This window comes from Anopheles cruzii, chromosome 2 (genome assembly GCF_943734635.1).
Source record: "Anopheles cruzii chromosome 2, idAnoCruzAS_RS32_06, whole genome shotgun sequence".
Classification (NCBI taxonomy): Eukaryota; Metazoa; Arthropoda; class Insecta; order Diptera; family Culicidae; genus Anopheles; species Anopheles cruzii.
In genome coordinates, this window is record NC_069144.1 from 38,129,617 (window position 1) to 38,148,531 (window position 18,915).

Genomic DNA, 18,915 nt, shown 5'->3' on the forward strand with positions numbered 1-18,915 from the left:
TACTCATTCATCTAATATGAAGAACTATATAGTACTCAGACCATGTTTTGATGTTAGTGTACGGCATTTCATTTGTTAGTTGTTTTCTTCTTCGCTCTTCGCTCCCAATTATGCCAGAGGCGTCCCAGTTTCATTTGATGGACTTTAGGTGAAAAAGTACAACAAAATAGGAAAGCTGAAAAGGTTTACATAAAACATCGATCGGGGGGCTGCGGGGCTTGCACGAGAGGGGGTGCAGATATTTGAAAGCGCCCGAATAGCCCGAAGTGGACGAAAATGTTGCGTACCAAAGACGTGACAGAAGTTATAGCTTTTTTGCTGGTGTTTTTTATATTAACACGCGCTTTAATAGTACTCCAATCGTCTGCTGCTAACGCTTCTTTTAGTATTTGTCGAATGTTGGGCCAAATCTTACAGTTAACAAACGTACGTATAGTGGTGAACAGCGTCTCACTGTTATTCCAGACACAAGAAGTACCGCTTGAGGAGTATTTTAATTGCTTTTTTTGGAAATTGGACCACAAAATTTCTAGGATTTTTCACTTTATTCCTTTAGCCACTTACCGACGCAAGCGCGTCGAGTTGAGGAAGCGGACGAATGACTCGCAACGGCTACTTAGTTATATCTTTTGCTTGACACTTCCCACCAATTATCGAATTTCCACATTGCGCATTGGTGTACCGGGGATCGGGCTTTCGACATAAAATTGATTAGAATAATAAAAAATAAATATTAACATACCTCACGTACCTCACGTATCAACGAACGCACGTACACACACGCACTTGCACACTTTTGGCTTCGTTCCATTCCGAAAGAACACCCTTACGAAGGGAATAATCTGAAAACCGGATCGAATGTTTAATTATTTTCCACAACCAAAACAATTGTGAGTGCGAAACAATGGAACCCAATACAGGGAACGAGCCACTGTATTCTGTGTAGGCCGACCAGCGCCGGTCCGATGCCACTTCACCACAGGTTTCTTCTCTACAGGTTCGTACTGCTACATCGTTGGCGAACGGGGCTTTGCCACTCTACTGCGCTCTAGTATTCTATTCGTGGTACATTAACTCCGGACCCGGATGGCAGGTCGTCCACCCCGCCCCTGTTCCAGATGAAAATGTTTGGTGTTTATCCTTTAAATGCTGCCGTTATCGTACGTTACTTCCGTCGGCTGGCGCGACGGTTAGGTTCCGGATGGCCTGCGTCACCGCCGCCGTCGTTGCTCCGGTCGGGTCGGTCGGGTCGGACGGGTACGTCACTAGGCACAGGAATGGGTGCCCTGCCTTCCATTCCACCGCCAGACGCCGACGCCACCGCTGCCGACGATGGCGTTTTCCATCGCGTCTGTCCGTACTTGAGGCGCAGTTCCTCGTGAAGCTTGTCGCGCAACAGCGCACTACCGTTGTCGGCCTCGAGGAACGGCGGTGCCAAACCGTGCGCCACTCGCTCGCTGATCGGAATGAGCCGCCGGCGGCTCGATTCGTACAGCTCTAGGTTCAGCGGTGACCGGCGTGACCGTTTCTTCGTCTTCACCGGCAGGGCCGGTTTCTCTTCCACTTCCGGCTGGACCGGTTTGCCACCGTCCACCGTGTCCGTGCCGCCCGACTCCAGCTTCCCATTGAACGTGTCACACTTGAACACGGAAATCGTTTCCTTGCGATTGTTCTTCCCCGAGTACGTATCGAACTTGGACGGCTCGTGGCCCGTACCCGTACCCTTGCCGAACGTTTCGAAGTGGTGCGACAGGTCCGGCGGAGAGCTGGTGGCCGCATCGCGACTCAACCGCCGCCCGATCGTCCCGAGCCGCTCGCTTATGATGCTATCGGTGCTGAACCGGCGCACGTTCAACGAGGACCCGAACGAGGAGCTCTTGCTGTGGCTACCGTCCCGTTTACCAAACCCGAACGTGGCCCGCACTCTGCCGGGGCTGGTACGCCGGCTGGCACCGGAAAGCGCGCCTCGTGCCGCACCGTGCGCTGGCTGTGCATCCGGGAGCAGGGCCTGCGAGGTACTCTCCGACGTCGCCGACAGCGACGCGTCCGCATCCGTATCCAACTGCACCCTGTTGAGTTTCATGTTTCTACGTTTCAAAGTACAGCTTTTAAAACACACACATTGACAACATCAAGACAAGGGCCAGGTGCCAGCACCCGCGGGTACCATCTCGCTGCTTACCTTCGTATTTCCTGGATCATCTCGAAGAACTGCGCCTTGCTCTTGCGCCGGCGCCTCTGCTCATCCTCCTTCTGGGTCGCAACGGGAGCGGCAAAACGGGAGGGGGCAAACAGAGACGGTACAGTATTAGAAAATGCGGCGGTCACGTGGAAGGGCGCGGCAAATCCCACCCGGTACCCCGGTACATTACCCGTTTGACGCTCTTCTGGAAGAGGCTCGTAATCTGGCCCTGGCGAATCGTGTGGACCAGCTCCTTGGCCGCGTGATGCGGTGACACCAGCTCCACGCAGTTGATGAACCGATACAGCTTCTGGCTGAAGAACATAATGTTGCGGCTCTTCCAGATCGTGTCCTTCGGCTGGTGGCGCAGTATCGGGAGCGTGTACTTGTAGAACACGTGCTCAATGATCAGTATCAGCACGCCCAGCACCATGCCGACGCCGAGCAGCAGAAAGACGCCGGCCACGGCCGTCACACCGAGCGGTGTCGGCTGGGCCATCTCTCGGTCCAGCTTGAAGCAGGGCAAATCGCCGTACCATTTCGCCGTCAGTATGTCGAGGTAGCCATCGTGCGAGTACTTCGAGATAAGCGTGGACATCGTTTTCTTCAACGGAAAGCTGAAATGCAGCGTGTGTAGGACAGGTGTGAAAAAAAAAAGGCGGTACCTCACGGTACGGTGGCTGACTGACCCCTTCGACATGCCGATCGCATACGAGTCCTCGATATAGTTGTCGCCTATTCGCTGCAGCGAGCAGCTCTGGTCCGTACCCCGATAGTAGTCCAAAATCGGTGTATCACACATCAACAGATCGATCGTGCGGTTCCTGCGGGGACGGAACAAATGAATCCCGAGTTACACATCGCTACAGGCCCTTCTTGCGGTGCCCTTACTTCAACCGGGCGATCCCTTCGTCGATGCTTTGGAGTTGATACTTTTTCATGTGCTCCCAAAGCCGCTTGTCGTTGTGCTGCACGTACGATTCGGCTGCGGTTGCCATGGGCGACCCGACGCGCTGTGTTAACATCTGTGCAATCGAAAAAGAAATGCCATTAGGGAACCAGTGCCCTAAGCGTTCGGGCACTCAACTCAACGAACTCAACGTACCGACATTTCGTAGTACTTGGCCTCGTTGTGGAATAAGAGACCCGCAATCAGTGCCGCAATGTTCGCAGTGTAGGACGCGATGAATATGACGCTAAAGCCTCCCCACACGTTGATGAGAAACTTGTTGGGCCACGATTTCGGTGCCTTGAACGCGACCAAATGGCCGCACAGCAAGCCCCACATCACCCACAGCGCTGGAAAGGTGGTGGTGGTGGTATGAGAAAAGGCGACCGATTATCCGATTTCCGTCTGTCCGAGGCTGATTTGCTTCTTACCGGAAGACATGCTAAAATTTTTGCTCCGCTGCCGACCCCAAGGATTCAAACCGAACGGGCTCAACCACTCGTAGATGGCAACCGCGACGGCCGTCACGTTGAGCGAGGTAAAGATGGCTATCCAAAGCTCCGGCGAGAAGGGAAGTAGAAACGCCAGCAGCGGTATATCGGTGGCCGCTTCCGGTGACGCTAACAGGGAGACACCGCCGTGAAAGTATGGGATCGTAAAGTCGATCACCTCCGAACGCGCCCTGTTAGAAAGACCATCGATTATGCTAATGTCGCCCAGACCACAGTGCCTATAGTGCCGCCACTCACTTGGAAACACTTAGTGGAGCAAAGGAAAGATCCGCCGTGCCTGACACGAGATCACCGATCACGCCATTCCACTGCTGTGGTGTACGAGCCGGTGGTGCCGGTGAGTACTGGAACGGATAGTTCGGTGGACGGTGCTCGGTGCTTGCGTTTCTGCCGTCCCCAGTTTGCGACAGCTTGAGCTTCGAGCCCCGCTTCAGACTTCGGCCCGATTGAGCTGCCGGAGGATAGATATCGTCATTAGTTACGAGAATGAAGGGAAGAGGTTACCGCACGCCTTACCATCAAACTTTGACTTCGATTCGACCACCACTGGCGGAGACTTTCGAATGTCCGGTGGCCGTGGTAGTGACGCTTTGTCGTCGACGTTGGGAATCCGTCGCCCAAACAATCCATCGTGTACGATGTACAGATGGAAATCGAAGTTTATTTCCGACGCCAGCTTCTGCAGCAAATCCATCGATAGGCCGTAACAGCATCGTTTACTGCGGAATCGTATAATAGAATAGCAGCACTTGTAGTTCGGCTCCGTCACTACGTCTCCACGTTGCACCACTCACCGGTACAGATGGTCCGTTTGCTGGTCCTTCTCGTTGTAGAGGTGAGCGGATGGATCGATTTCACGCAGACGATTGCGTCGCTCGATTTCGTTAAACATCAGCGTCAGATTGTGGCGCCCGGTGGTGAACAGTTTGTAGCACACCAGACCCCGCAGGCACCGGCCTTCCTCGTTGACCGGTGACTCCATCACGAACGGTGGCGCCACAGAGACGACCACGCGGAACATGGTTTTCGCTTTCCCCGCAAGCCCTAGACGGAAGACGCGGTAGAGTTTGTGGTGGTCGTTAAGCACATTTCCACAATTGTATGTCCCTGCCAAAGACCGTACCGGAAACAGTGACGTCACCACCCGGCCATATGATCGTATCGAGGTGTACCGATCGTCCCGTGATCAGCCCCACTCGGCGCCACTTGGTTCCACTCGTCCCAGCTGTTGCCCCGGTCCTGGTCGCTGTTGCCGTGCTGCTGGAAGTATTGCCACCGGCCCGGCCAGAGTACCTCCCACTCTCGCTCTCAATTGGCCCCGCCGCGGCCGGTGGTGGATCGGATTTTGATGATTGTCTTGCCGTCGGCACCAGGTTCAGTATTTCAAAGTGGCTAACGAGGGACTTTTCGATGTATCCGCTCGCGATCGGAAATCCTGACAGTGCTTGCCGTGCGTTCGCTTGCAGGTTTCTGTCACGAGAACAACCGGGCTCGTTACTGTCGGAGACGAATCCGCAGTCCACCACTTGCTTACCTGGCAAAATTGAACGCCTTCGCCTGTTCCACTCGATTGATCGACCCCATACAGCCACCCTTGTACCGGGTAGCTCCTCCACGTGATCGGCCACGATCGCCACCGGCCCGCTCGGTGCCGTACTTCTGATTCGAGGTCGCCGACCACCAGGTGCTTTGCCGCTTGGCTCTAGAACTATTTGTACTACGGACATCACGTAAATTTGAACTACTATTGCTTATAGGCGAAATAATATCGATCGTTTCGGGCGTTGCTGTATCCTGTTGTGGTGATTCGGTCATCGTCGGGGCCGCACCCGTCGTCGTGGCTGGCACCGTCGTTTGCCCCACTACACTAGTCTCCTGAACACGTTGTTGTGTATCGTTTGCACTGTTAACTGGAAATGTTAAAATATGACCCGTTTCGCCCACCGGCGGTGCAGATCGCTTCTGTGGCACTGGACGGCCACCACCTCCCCGCTGGCCTTTCGACGTGTCGGGCATCCCCCTGCCACCGATACTTCCCGAACCGGTGTAACTCATGCCACGACTTCCTTTGGCTCCCGGTACCGGCAGTTCCTCGCGCTCGACTTTGGCCCACGTTGCCGCAAACAGGCGTACGGCCGCCCGGATAAAGTGGCGATCGATTTTCATCTTGATCGGCCGCAGCGCCAACAGTCCCACCGGAAAGTCCTGGTTATGGTGATACAGTACGTGGCCGGACGAATTGCGGGGCTTCAAATAGACGCTACTGCGCTTCAGCTTCAAATCCTGGCCACCGTCACCACCGTCGGTCTCGGTAGGTTCCAGCGGATCATCCGTCGCTAGCAGCGGCAGGGCCCGCTCTTCGGAGAAATCGTCAGCTTCCTCCGACTCGTCGATGAACAGGTCTTCATCGAAGAGTTGCTTCCGGCGGGCAGCATTCACCACAGTTCCGGTGTTGTTGTTAGTGGTCAGTGGCGCATACTTCTCCCGGTCACCTTTGAGCTTCTCTTGCTTTCGGCCCTTCCCATGCGGGACGTTCCGGGACATTTCTCCAGGGTCACCGTTGGTTAGGTGTTGATGGGTGTTGGTCAACGCGGCGCTCCCAAACCGGACCGTGTGGCCATCGATGTGCTGGCCACGGGTCCTGTTCTTGCGCAGCCGCGACTCAAAGTCCTCAAATTCCATCCTACGCTCCACCAGATCGGCCAGGTGTGACTGCTGGCGCAGGTCGAACGTATCGTAAAAGTCTGTCTCCAATTCGGACCGTCCTCCGAGCCCGCCAACCGTTAGTCCAGCATTGTCCAGCGGCTGCTTGCTGTTGGGATCGTACTGACCCGACTCGTAGAACTCGGTCGCCGATGTCGTGTCCATCCAGAGCCACACGAAGTGGCCGTTCAGCATCTTCATGCGCTGTGCTTCGGCCATGATCAGTCGAGCCACCTTCAGGTTGGACAGCACCAACACAACGCCATTGGTAGAGCGTGAAATATAGGCAAGTTTTCTGCGAAAAGAAGCGAATCGAAATTCATGGTAAACGAAGATCAGCTTCAGCTTTAGGACGAGCTGACGCGCTGGCGTACTTATAGATAAGATCGTGGTCCGTTGGAAGCGTTAGAATAATGGGACTGAGCGGCTTCTGTCGCAGGGCCGATCCCTTTTTACCACTGATTAAGACGAAAGTGTCGACATCGCAGAGAATATGGTACGAGTGCCAATGAACCTGAGGAGCGAAAGTCATCGGTCACACGCTTCACACATGGGACAGAAAACGCGGCACAAACTCACTTGTAAAAGGGTTGCTCGGATGGCCTCAAAAATTTCCCTAGAGGATGGCTGTAGTATTGCTTGTAATTTGGTTGATAGCTAAAAGTAATTACCGGTCACATTAGATCGAAAGCACTCACATTTTTGCCAGTCGGCCGCGGTTTACCTCATCGTAAGAGTTGTGTAGTGACGCTATTCCGCCCTTCGCCCACAGTACCGGCACCTTCATCGAGTTCCCGGCGAGAGCTAACGATTTAGCAGCAGGACTGTCGCCTACGATCACCATTCCGGCCAGCGGCATTCCATCGATTGCATCACACGCGCCCGCCAGCAGCTTGGAGGAGAACCGCCCGTTGTCGGGCAGATCGATGTAGATCGGTCTCAGTGGCGGGCCCTGCGGATTACCGAACGGGGGACCCATGTCGATCAGGGTGCGGGCCAGCGTACGGCCCCACAGCTTGGCGCCCCCGTTGACGGCCACCGCAAAGTACACCGCATCGGGCCGTTCCGGAAAGACGGGCTGTGAACCGTCGTCCACCGAGAACGAGGCCGAATGTTGTCCACCCTTCAACATCGCCGCCGCAGCGGCCATCTCGGACGAGTCGGGGAAGCCGGCGTAATGGTTATCGGCTTGGTGCCCACGAACCAGCGTGGCACCGTCGTCTACGCGCGAAGCCACTTCACCGCGCTCCCCCGTCACTACCGGCGCGAGCTGCACAAGTAGAAACGTCCAAACCGCCGCCAGGGAGATTGGTGCGCACAGGAGGCGCCCCACGGCTATCCTTTTGAGTTCCATCGTTTGCGCCTCGTCTCGTACCGTCGGCCCAGGATGTCCAGCAGAGGCCCCGCACCCCGCCACGTATACGCACACGGATGTGTTCAATTCAAGCACGCCGCAAGCCGTTTATACATTCATCTGCTCATCCAGTCTGTTGCGCCAAAGGTAAGCGTCGCTGAATTTCGTTCTGCAAATGGTGGCAAATGATTCGACTGTCGTTAGTCCAGAACAAAAGAACACGAGTGACATAATAATTATTGTGCTTAAAAAAGGAAAAACAACAAACTTCTGCAACAACGTGCACACGCACGCATTCTTGATATCCTTGTCTGCACGCACACAAACGTACGGTCTCGTTGCTGATTATATAATCATTACTCGCAAATCAGTGTGTAGCTCGTCTAGCGCGCGAGTATCGAGGGACGATATGCAGGATTTGTACAGATTTGTACTTGTATGGGGCAATTAGTTGCCCTTAGGGCCTAATTGGACGCATAAAAACGGACCATTGAACCGCCTAGGAGTCTACAGATCAACTCCGTCAAGACGACGGACTACTCTGATCCGCGAACGAACGAAAACTTGTTGAGACAGTATAGTTGCGCCCATTTTGCACTGCATTGCTTTTTGTAGTACTACTCACCGAGTAACGCTGGTGCCATATGCCGCCAGGGTCAGTTCGAGGCTCATAATTCGAGGCTATCTGATCCGGTGGCAGCCGCGTCCCAACGGTCGCGCGAAAATGGCGCAAAAACGGTGCACTTTGCCGCGACAACCCTTGCGCTCCGCGTGTGTGCGATGAGGAGTAGGCGATTTTTTCTGCAGCCCAGCCAAAACGCACCAAACCCAGCGCAAAGGCTGAAACTGCTCCCTGGCACGCTGGGGGCTGAGCCTTGCTGCTCCCGTTGCTGGGGCTGTAAAAATGACAAGTAACTACTATGTGGGCTGCTCGGCCAGCGTCTTACTTCAAAACATTAATTGCTCACAAATACCTATAGTCCTCCGTCCTTGCGCATGTGCGTCGGCAATGTTATCGTGCCGCCAGGATCGGAAAGGACAATACACAAATCAGGTGTTTTGAGTTGTACTGGACTACCGTTGGGGGGTGGCACGCATTGTGTCTGGACTACCACAAGGACACGATATGATATCGTGTATCGAAATCATTTAATTACAACTCCTACTTCGCATTTCAATGGAGAAACGATTTTCAAAAAACATCAGTCAATATTTTGGCACACTTAAATTTGTTTCGCTCCTACTGTTTTTGTTCGCAGGAAAACTTGGAAATACTACATCTGTAGCAACCGTGATGTCACACACCAAGTTTATAGCAACTTTCTGGGATTCCCAGAATGACAGCCCATTACAAGCTTGGTATTGCGCTCCCTGGTGTTTGTACATCTGCTACGCGTAAAGTTTGCAAAATTAGTCATTAGTTTAATTTCAACTTGATCCTTCCCGAAAAGCTTTCCGGCCACCGCATCATGCAAAGTAAGTGCTCTGAATGCCGGTCTTTGTTGTTTACTGCGCATCGTGCAAAACCATGATTCCAATGGTTTTCACTTGGACATGAAGTGGCAACGTTTCGCCCCATAAGATCGCAGTACTGTGGGAATCACCCTCTGCAATTTGTTCCTGTTTGCACTGTGTTTACGTCGTTCATTTGCTTCCGCAGGTGACCAGCAGCAGTTTTTTGGTGGCCCACCGTACCAGCAGCAACAACCAGCTGGTGGGTATAATGTGGGATTTGCACCCCAACCGGGAATGCAACCGGGCTTCCACCCGAGCGCATTTGTGCCCCCACCAGAACCGGCCGGATACCCGCCGTATGACCCCGAGTCGGGAACGGCGAAGGGATTCGATTTCAGCGACCAGTCGATTCGCCGGGGATTCATTCGGAAAGTGTATTCCATTTTGACGGTGAGTAGCAGCGAATCAAAAGTTCCGCCACCTTTATTTAATTAGTACTATTTTCCCGTTCGTGTCCACTGCCGCAGGTCCAACTTTCGATCACGTTCGTGTTTGTGGCATGGGTGCTGAACCACAAGCCCTCACGACTGTGGGTGCAACAGCATCCCGGTATGTACTGGATCGCGTTTGCGGTTATGATTGGCGCACTCATTGCCATCGCTTGCTGCGGCGATCTTCGGCGCAAAGCCCCGATGAACTTCGTATTTCTGGGTCTCTTTACCTTCGCTGAATCGTTTCTCGTGTGCGTGATCACTGCCAACTACAGTTCCTCGGAGGTAGCCAATCGATCGAGCAAATGAAGTTGCCATTGTTTCTTACTCTGTTTTTGTTTGCTACACACCTAGGTAATGCTGGCCTTCGGAATCACGGCAGCCGTCTGTCTCGGGTTAACTTTGTTTGCGTTCCAAACCAAGTGGGACTTCACAATGATGGGTGGTATTCTGTTCGTGGCGGTCCTGATCCTGATGCTGTTCGGCATCATTGCCATGTTTTTCCCCGGTAAAACCATTACGATCGTGTACGCGTCGGCCGGGGCGCTGCTCTTCTCGATCTATCTCGTCTACGATACGCAGATTATGCTCGGTGGCGATCACAAGTATTCGATTAGCCCGGAAGAGTACGTTTTTGCCGCGCTCAATCTGTACCTCGATGTGATTAACATTTTCCTGCACATCCTCTCCATTATTGGTGCATCAAGGAACTAATGGACAGTGTGTGAAGACACTATTCTTTTGCGTTGTAGCTCCATTCACGTTTGGCCCCAAGGTGGTTTCTGCAGCATTTACTTATACCGCCCAGTAACCACTTTACGCGCTCCCTCATAAGTTTACACGCGTGTGGACAACTGTAACCTAAGTTTTTACATGACTCGTACATCTGTTTTGTTGATTATTATTATCAATAATGGGTTGATCGATAATGGGTTTCATGGAATGCAAAGTATATACCTTAAATTACTAAAAGGAAAACTAAATGTTGTGTGTCAGAAACAAACGAATAAAGTATGTCTTACCATGACTTTGTCTTTTTATTTAACAAAGTCGCTAATGGAATTGATTTGTGGATTGAGAATTGTGTGCAGCCCTGCGATGCACATCGCCGTCAGCTTCTAGCAACCTTGTGCGGTTTGACAGCAGCTGCAAAAACACTTCAAATCTTTCAGTTCAGTTCTAAGAATCAGTCGTCACGGTTCTCTGAGGTTGCTTGTGTTTTGAAAAAAAGGTAAGCGGAAGAATTGAACCAGTTTGATTTGATAAGGGTTTCGGAGTTCTTCGACACTGCCGGCTTTTTCGTCACGATAAGCAGTGAAGAATTTCGTTATCAATACTACGTCACACACGCAAAGCTTGTCGGTGGGTTGAGCGCTAGGTACCGTACCAGGTGGTATGAGTCATACTTATGTGGTCAATCGATGCAAGGTTTCGTTTGTTTTTTTTTCCCCTCTATTTAAATACCGCTTGATGAATTGTTTTCATTTTCGCGCTAGTGCTGGTTGCATCAGAAACGAAGTGGGCGATGGGGTTGCACGAATTTTACGACATTTTTTGCCAAGGGTAGAAGAGAGGAGATGGTTACAAAGTGTTCTCTTCATTTCATCATTACAGCGATTATCTGTGTACATCGTGCAAATCCAAGATAATGCAAGGTGAGTAGCGTGACCGTCGAGTACGAGTGATAAATTCGCCTACTTCCGTTAGCACTGCACTGCATGTGAATTTGGTTGCGGTTTGCCTTGAACTCGGTTCCACGAAACGCAATTGCTGAAGTGAAAGCTGTGTAACGTTCTAGATATAAGTTACCGAAGATCGCAGCAGTCTAGAATTTTCGATCACCCAACGTGTTAAGCCGGCCTACTGCGCGTGTGTATTTTTTTTGCTCCTCTAATTGCTGCACCCTTCTTCAGTCGCGAAACGTTAATGTCTTATTTTGTTCGCGGCGGCTCAGTTCGTTTGTTCGCGGATGTGCTGCGGCACCTGAGAACCACCGCAAGCTCAATTGACTGACCGAAGAAGCCAAAAATGTTCATTCTTGTTTTATCTTTTCTCTCTTATTATCAGGTTGTTGTTGAGTCCACTGCACCATCTAGCCCTACGGTGCGACCGCACGTTTCTTTCTCACTTTCGTCGATACTTCCGCGCATAGAATATTAAAATGGCTTACCAAGGAGGATATTATCAAGGTTTTCTTTCTTTTAATATAAAAACTTATTTGCATGATTCATGCATTAAGTACGGAATATTGACAAGCTATTCAACAATACTACCACACCAATTAACAACTAACAACCTAGTCTTGTAATCGTAAAATATTAAAACAGTGTTCGATCGTTTGACGCAGAATACAAACCACATAACGATCGCTTTATTAATTTCTAACACCATTACTTTACTACAGGCATCAGTATCAAAAAAGGGTCTTTTTTTGCATTGGAATCAACCAATTATTTAACTTGTATTGTGAAATTTTCCTCACTAATCAATTTTTTTTTAAGATTTTTTATTCATTTTAAAGACGTGAAAGGGGTCTCAGTTTTCCCGAAAAAAGGTCCCACTCGTTAATCGTTAATAGGTTCCAATTGCATGAAGTAGATGTTTCGTCTTAGTGTTTCCAAACAGATGGCCCCTTGATCTTCACGGTTAAGCGTTCACTAATTACTTTATCAAATCGTTAGAGATTAGATGAAAGTTATAACAAGCCTTGCTGTTCGTGTTTTGCAGATCCGAATCAACCGTACTACGGTAATCAATACCCGCAACAGCCCGGATTCAATCCCAACTATCCGCCGCAGCAACCCGGCTATCCGCCACAGCAACCCGGCTACCCGCCGCAGCAACCCGGCTATCCGCCACAGGGAGGCTACCCACCACAATCCGGATATCCACCTCAGGGAGGCTACCCCCCTCAAGGGCCCGGTTTCAATCCGGCCTACCCGCCGCAACAGGGCTATCCACCGCAGCCGGGTTTCGTCCAGCCACCACCAATGTCGACCGGATACGGTTCGGCGTACGACGCCGAAAGCGTCAAGGGGTTCGACTTCAACGACCAGTCCATCCGGCGTGGCTTCATCCGCAAGGTTTACTCCATTCTGACGGTATGTTTCCCCCCTAGTCCACCGAGTTCAAAAACTAATTTTATGCTCACGAAGTTTACATTTTTTCTGCTCCCAATTCGTCCGAACAGTTGCAACTGCTGCTCACTGCTGGCTTGATTTCGCTGTTCCTGTTTCATGAGCCGACTCAACTATGGGTAAAGCGTCACCCGGAAATGTTTTGGATTGCCTTGGGTGTGATGATCGTGGCCCTGATCACATTGGCTTGCTGCGGAGAAGTACGCCGAAAAGCGCCGATGAACTTTATACTGCTGATAGTTTACACGGCGTCCCAAGGATTTATGCTCGCTGTAACCGCTGCCAATTTCAAGTCCAATGAGGTAGGCCGGATCGGCGATTTCCCCCCAGCACGAATTGATTTACCAATACAGCTCTGTTTGTCGTTTCCGTCCTGCAGGTGATAATGGCAGTAGGAATAACGGCTGCCGTCTGTCTCGGCTTGACACTGTTTGCGTTCCAAACCAAGTGGGACTTCACCGTGATGGGTGGCATCCTGTTCGTGGCGGTCCTAATCCTGATGCTGTTCGGGTTGATTGCCATATTTATCCCGGGTAAAACGATTTCGCTCGTGTACGCGTCGGCCGGGGCGCTCCTTTTCTCGATCTATCTCGTCTACGATACGCAACTAATGATGGGCGGTGAACATAAGTACTCGATCAGTCCGGAAGAGTACATTTTTGCGGCACTGAATCTGTACATCGACATTGTCAACATTTTCCTCTACATCCTCACGATTATCGGTGCGACACGCGATTAAGGCATTGTCCGACCGTTTCTCTTGTTCTCTTTTCTTGATCTTACCTATTGTTCTGTCGTATTTTGCTCCTGCAAATTCATCTCAAAACTCCATTCCAAATAGATGACCAAAAGAAGCAGACTAAACAAGAACCGTGTGTGTGGTGTGGTATTTAATAGTTTTATCAAACGCGCGACGCTTTTGCGGCTTGCGCTTAACCAAACCATCGCAGCGCCTAGTATAGGTGTAATAATTTAATTCCGATTAATACTATTAGCTGAAGAAGCGCTGTTCTCGAGTGATGGCGGCCAATTCAGAATGAAAATAATCAGCCATAAAAGGTTTAATTAAATGGAGTGTGTGCTGCAGTACGATATCCTTGTTCTCGTTATCGATTTGTGTGTTACCGACATCAGCTGCTGACCGGAGTACGCTTGGCCAAAGGGAACGCGCCTGAAATACTGTGCGAGTTAATGTAATATTGAAATGTTCCACCTATCCACCCGCTCCAAAGAAGCAATGGCACACCGAGGCTACTCTTACCTACTCTACTTGCTATTTGTTATTAATTACCAATGTACACAAGCCCCGGTGTTTGAATTATAGTCTTTTCAATCAATTAATACCCCAATCAGCTGAGAACGGCGTGCTTTGTAATGGACCACAACGAACAATAATAGTTTGTGAGACATTCGTTCACAACGAATGCGATAAGGCACGATGTAAATGGTAAAAAAGAAGTAAGATGCTTAAATACAAACCTCCTACAAGCGGTAGGCACTTTGCTCTTGTTGATAAGCTAAGCTTAACGTACGGTCGTCAAGCCGATATCAGGGCATGTAAATGTAGCGATTACGATGGCCATCGTGCGCAAGATGCACGATGTATGATAGGCGGACAGACTAATCTATACGAGTGTTTGCTAAATTTTTTCTTCTTGTTCCACTGTCCATAAAGCTACCGCATGATGTATATAATATTTACCAAATCCCAATATAAAGCGCCAACAAAAAAATGTGTTGTTCAGAGCAGTGCACCAATTACAAAAGCAGTTGAACAAACATTGATCAATTGTTCTAATGCCCGAAAAATAAAGAAATCCCTTTACACGAATGAATGAAGGACCCCTCGAAGGAAGCCTGAATATCCTGCTCTTCTCCCGGTGTAGTAAGCATGCTGTACTTTAAATTCTCTACGAAGCCCGCGCTTTATCATTTTCTGCGATGCACTCTGAAGAAAGCAAAACATCGAAAAAGTATCTCCATGCGATCATAGCCGCCTCTGAATAGCCGCTCAGCCGCCGTTCGCTGAGCTGTCATTGCTCGACAAAACTGTCAAAAAAATCAGAACATAACAAAGTGTGTTTGCCTTTGGGGCTGGAAAATTGTTGTCGTATGTTAGTAAAAGACACTAGCCAAAATACCACCCACGAAAGGCGTTTAGTGACGACGACAATAAAGATTGCCTTTGTTTGGTCGACAGGAAAGAACGAGGATACTCTTGAGAAAGTTACCAATAAAGATTGTGACGTGGTTTGGAATCGTCATTAGTTTGCTGAAACGAGTTCCGTCGCTACATTCCAAAGAAATATTGCCTAACACCGAGTCGAGAAGATGGTGAAGCTCTACGCGCTCTGTGTTTTCTATAAGGCCCCTTCCGAAGCCCGGCTTCTGAAGTCAGCGTTCGATCTGCAGAGTGTTTCCTTTTTCCAGCGTGGCTCAGTTCAAGAGTTTTGTACTTTCGCCAGCAAAACGCTCGTAGAGCGAACGCAAGCGGCCACCAGGCAGTCGGTGAAGCAGGATGTTTACATGTGTCACGTATACGTGCGAGCCGACAATCTCGGAGCGGTGCTCATAGCTGACCACGAATATCCGCAGCGTGTCGCGCACACGTTGCTCACGAAGGTGCTGGATGAGTTTTCGGCCAAGGTTGGCTCGGATCAGTGGGCCGTCGCCCCGAACGAGTCGGCCATCCCCTTCGGTACGCTGCCTGCAACGCTTGCCAAATATCAGGACCCACGCGAAGCGGACGCACTAACTAAGATGCAGGAGGATTTGGACGAAACAAAGATCATTTTGCGCAACACGATCGAGGCGGTACTGGATCGCGGTGAGAAGCTGGACGACTTGGTGGACAAATCCGAATCGCTTTCAATACAGAGCAAAGCGTTCTACAAGACGGCGAAAAAGACCAATTCTTGCTGTAGTTTTGCATAAGAAAGTGCTCGCAACAGTTGCCCGCTCCATGTAAAACCCACCTTCACCTCGGATCGATTAATGGCAATCGCGTGAATGTTTCGCCATGAAGCTGGGCACGTATATTGCGCAACGTCGCGGGTATGCTCAGTACCACACGCGCCTAGAGGATTTCACGACACCAAGCAGTAAACACAAAATGTACGCTTGCGTTCCACCGTATATGGGGGCTCGTCGTCCGCCCTTAGTTGCTCCGATCCATCGGTTTCTGTGCGAACGACAGTTCATCCAACATGTGAGTGCAAAACTTTAAGTTGCTGCTAATAATGCTCTGCCCGTTCTAACATAATACTAATAACAATAATAATGGAATAAGATATGTAAAAAATACGTGGTAATCCTACCGATTATGTGAGAATCAATAAAACTGCAAAACAACATTGTGCTAAAGGCCATGGTTCCACTGCATCTAAATCGTCTCTCATTGTAGCAAATATTCGAAAATATTGTTGGAAATTTTGTATTCTTTTATTACAATTTTTATTTATGAAACTATTAACTAGGTGTTCCACAAAAATAGGCTCGATTTTGAGGGTCGCGCACGACTGTGATCTGCCCGAGCACCATCGGCAAACTCTTCACTGGCCAACTGGGCGTTTTCGTCGATGAAACGGCCCGTAGAAGGGGTTGGTCAGTGTAATTTTCTCACCATCGGCCAGTGTCTGCGGTAGTGGCATGTTTTTCGTTTCCGGTAGAAACAGGCTGGCGATCCCGCCGGCCGTTAATGCGAGTCCCATGATAACCAGCGGAATGGCCACGTTTTCCTTACCCTGTGAACGGTAATGAACGGTCAATACGGTGTTCCACGAAAGCCAGCTTCCACCACTTACCGTATAGTTCATCAAGGGAATGAAGATCGGGCCCAGCATGCCGACCACCGAGCAAAAGCTCATGCCAAGTCCGCGAACGACCGTCGGGTACAGTTCCGACGCAGTCAGTGGTACGACAACGAACGCGGACGATACTCCCATCTTGCCGATGCAGTACAGCAGCAGTGTCGTGTTTCGTCCTACGCAGGTGGAAAAGAGGATAAACAATCAAGGGCAAGAGCAGTGCGGTCACACAAACCTTGCGGGACGATCGTGAGGGCACAAGCGATTCCACCGATCACCATCGTTGTGAAGAGCACTCCACGGCGCCCGAATAGGTTCAGGCTCGGCCACAGCACAATGTACGTCGGCAGCTCGACCAGACCGGCGAGAAAGAAGTTGAATATCTCGTCCCCACCGAGGGCCGGCGCGTAGTAGCTTAGCCCCACGTAGACACTCGTGTTCGTGAGCCAAATGAACGCCACGAACGTGGTTTTGCGTCGCATCTGGGGTTTGGCAAACAGATGGCGTAGCCCGATTTCTGGTGCTTCGTCCCCGCAATGTTCCACCGACAGGGCCTTCAACCGATCATCGAGCAACTGTCGATCGACCGTCCTTCCGTTAACTCGCGCCATTTTGAGCAATAATTGCTGCGCTTTCCGGTACTGTCGTCTCGCCGCCAGCCAGCGGGGCGATTCCGGAATGAGGAAGTAAAAGCCAAACAGCACCAACAGGGGCAAGGATACGGCCATCGATAGCGAGCGCCATTCACGTTCGTAGTATACGATCACCGACAGCAGCACGAGTCCCACCGAGTACGCAATGTTTGAGATGATCGTACAAAAGTTACGGCGCTTCGGTTCAACCAGTTCGATTGCTAGATTGGCGAGACAGAAGGTAAAGGGTTTTTTAGTTTGGCTTTCCGAAGGATTGAACTTTTGAATTTAAACGAACGCACCCAACATGTAAGGACTGGACAGGATCGCCGGTACGGTGAGGCCGACCACCACGCGCGATACGAGCCAAGAGGGGAAGCTCCACACCACGGATCCGAGGGCACCGGCCGTTATCTGCACCAGCAGACAGATGTAGAACGATAGCTTGCGGCCCCAGTAGTCCTGCATGTACCCGAATCCAAGATTACCGACCAGTCCCGCCACTCCAAACACCATCAGCGCCATCGTGGTATCGAAGTCACGATCACACACTAGGTCCCACTGATGTTTGGAATCGAATCAAAATTAATTGTACTAGTTGCGGCTGAAACGCTCATATTTCATTATATTCGAGGGCTGCCGCTCACCTCCGTTACGACCGTTGACTTGAAGATGGTTTGATCATAGTTCCAACCGTGCTGGCACGGGACCAGCTCGTTTGATGCTCCTTCGTCGTTGCCGAACGTGGTGTTCTGACCTTCGCCCACAAAGAAGCGGGCCGTTTCGGTATAGTTGCGAGCGTACATCGAACATTTTGCGTATTCGATGATATCCTGGCCCGACCGGTGGTACGGTATGCTTCCACCAGGGAAAAACAACGGGGACAGATTATTATTATGATCGTAATGAGAAAATTGATGTCGCTTAAAAGCGCGATTAACGTTGATTGATTAATTTAATGCGCACTGCCTTTAATGTCTACCGACGCAATGTGGCGTTAACGCGAGATTTTTGTTTCATACTTGTTAAAACCGCTAAGCCTTTACCGCCAACACTGGGCATTATGGCACAGATTCATACCTTACGTTTTTGGCCAGTTCCGTTACATTACTCGCTACCTCTTCCAGTTCCGGCACCCGGCACCAGTGGTTGGGTTTGGCGGCCAAGAACAACTGACTGTGTGTACACGAATAGGAAAAATTAGACTATTGGTTCGTAAACTCGAAACGACTCCCTTCACCCGACCTGTAAGCGTGGAAAGCACAGGGAAACGTGGCCGGAAACAGAAGCACACCGATGATAATTTTCTGGTACGCACCGAAACCGTCACACAGTTCCAGAATGGAATCGAAATCCATAATCCGTTAGATTTGATCGGTACGGAGTCCAGCGGTACCACGATGGCACTGCCAGTCAGCTTGCCAACCGATACCATCCAGACCGACCAAAGACCGTTGTATTTTCCGTTTTTTTCCATTCCAACGAAACCAATTGAATATGTTATCACTATTTAAATCTGGGCTAATCTATGCTAATCAATCCAACCGCCGGCGGATGATGAGCTAATTCGAGTAACCTAAAACCCGGATTAGTAGCGCAACATAAATGGGTCCCATTCATTCCGGTACGGATCGTTGTGCGTACAGCATCGTCTAAGAGTTCCGTCCATCGGGCATTTCTACTCCATATTAGTT

The 18,915-nt window shown here is 50.5% G+C and overlaps 5 protein-coding genes across 7 annotated transcripts; 3 read left to right on the forward strand and 2 right to left on the reverse strand.

Moving 5' to 3' along the window:
* Window positions 1-1,165: 1,165 nt before the first annotated feature.
* Window positions 1,166-7,700, reverse strand: LOC128279020 (uncharacterized). Its single transcript, XM_053017740.1, has 16 exons — window positions 7,071-7,700; window positions 6,926-7,003; window positions 6,721-6,860; window positions 5,473-6,641; window positions 5,178-5,430; window positions 4,767-5,113; window positions 4,438-4,687; window positions 4,160-4,362; window positions 3,881-4,094; window positions 3,563-3,813; window positions 3,288-3,481; window positions 3,074-3,207; window positions 2,872-3,006; window positions 2,373-2,799; window positions 2,183-2,253; window positions 1,166-2,069 (listed from the first exon to the last, which is right to left on the reverse strand). The coding sequence occupies exons 1-16, from the start codon at window positions 7,698-7,700 to the stop codon at window positions 1,166-1,168; spliced, it is 5,400 nt and encodes a 1,799-aa protein (XP_052873700.1).
* A 1,354-nt stretch (window positions 7,701-9,054) lies between these two features.
* LOC128269314 (protein lifeguard 1-like) lies at window positions 9,055-10,652 on the forward strand. The gene is made up of 4 exons (XM_053006749.1): window positions 9,055-9,176; window positions 9,361-9,605; window positions 9,683-9,931; window positions 10,001-10,652. Exons 1-4 carry the CDS (start codon window positions 9,170-9,172, stop codon window positions 10,358-10,360), a joined length of 861 nt encoding a protein of 286 aa, XP_052862709.1. The 5' UTR covers window positions 9,055-9,169; the 3' UTR covers window positions 10,361-10,652.
* Window positions 10,653-10,829: 177 nt separating this feature from the next.
* On the forward strand, window positions 10,830-14,623 carry LOC128268775 (protein lifeguard 1-like). 3 transcript variants are annotated; one of them, XM_053005987.1, is made up of 6 exons: window positions 10,830-10,877; window positions 11,261-11,301; window positions 11,714-11,835; window positions 12,374-12,747; window positions 12,837-13,085; window positions 13,163-14,623. In XM_053005987.1, exons 3-6 carry the CDS (start codon window positions 11,808-11,810, stop codon window positions 13,520-13,522), a joined length of 1,011 nt encoding a protein of 336 aa, XP_052861947.1. In that variant the 5' UTR covers window positions 10,830-10,877; window positions 11,261-11,301; window positions 11,714-11,807; the 3' UTR covers window positions 13,523-14,623. The 3 variants fall into 3 exon arrangements, with proteins under 3 accessions (XP_052861947.1, XP_052861949.1, XP_052861948.1); XM_053005989.1 differs by lacking the exon at window positions 11,714-11,835 and having other exon boundaries at window positions 10,837-10,877; XM_053005988.1 differs by lacking the exon at window positions 10,830-10,877 and having other exon boundaries at window positions 11,196-11,301.
* A 164-nt stretch (window positions 14,624-14,787) lies between these two features.
* Window positions 14,788-16,121, forward strand: LOC128267388 (synaptobrevin homolog YKT6). Its single transcript, XM_053004213.1, has one exon. It carries the CDS (start codon window positions 15,115-15,117, stop codon window positions 15,715-15,717), a length of 603 nt encoding a protein of 200 aa, XP_052860173.1. The 5' UTR covers window positions 14,788-15,114; the 3' UTR covers window positions 15,718-16,121.
* A 205-nt stretch (window positions 16,122-16,326) lies between these two features.
* LOC128267885 (beta-alanine transporter) lies at window positions 16,327-18,579 on the reverse strand. The gene is made up of 7 exons (XM_053004833.1): window positions 18,467-18,579; window positions 18,302-18,397; window positions 17,869-18,079; window positions 17,524-17,782; window positions 16,825-17,442; window positions 16,587-16,765; window positions 16,327-16,526 (listed from the first exon to the last, which is right to left on the reverse strand). Exons 1-7 carry the CDS (start codon window positions 18,577-18,579, stop codon window positions 16,335-16,337), a joined length of 1,668 nt encoding a protein of 555 aa, XP_052860793.1. The 3' UTR covers window positions 16,327-16,334.
* Window positions 18,580-18,915: the final 336 nt, after the last annotated feature.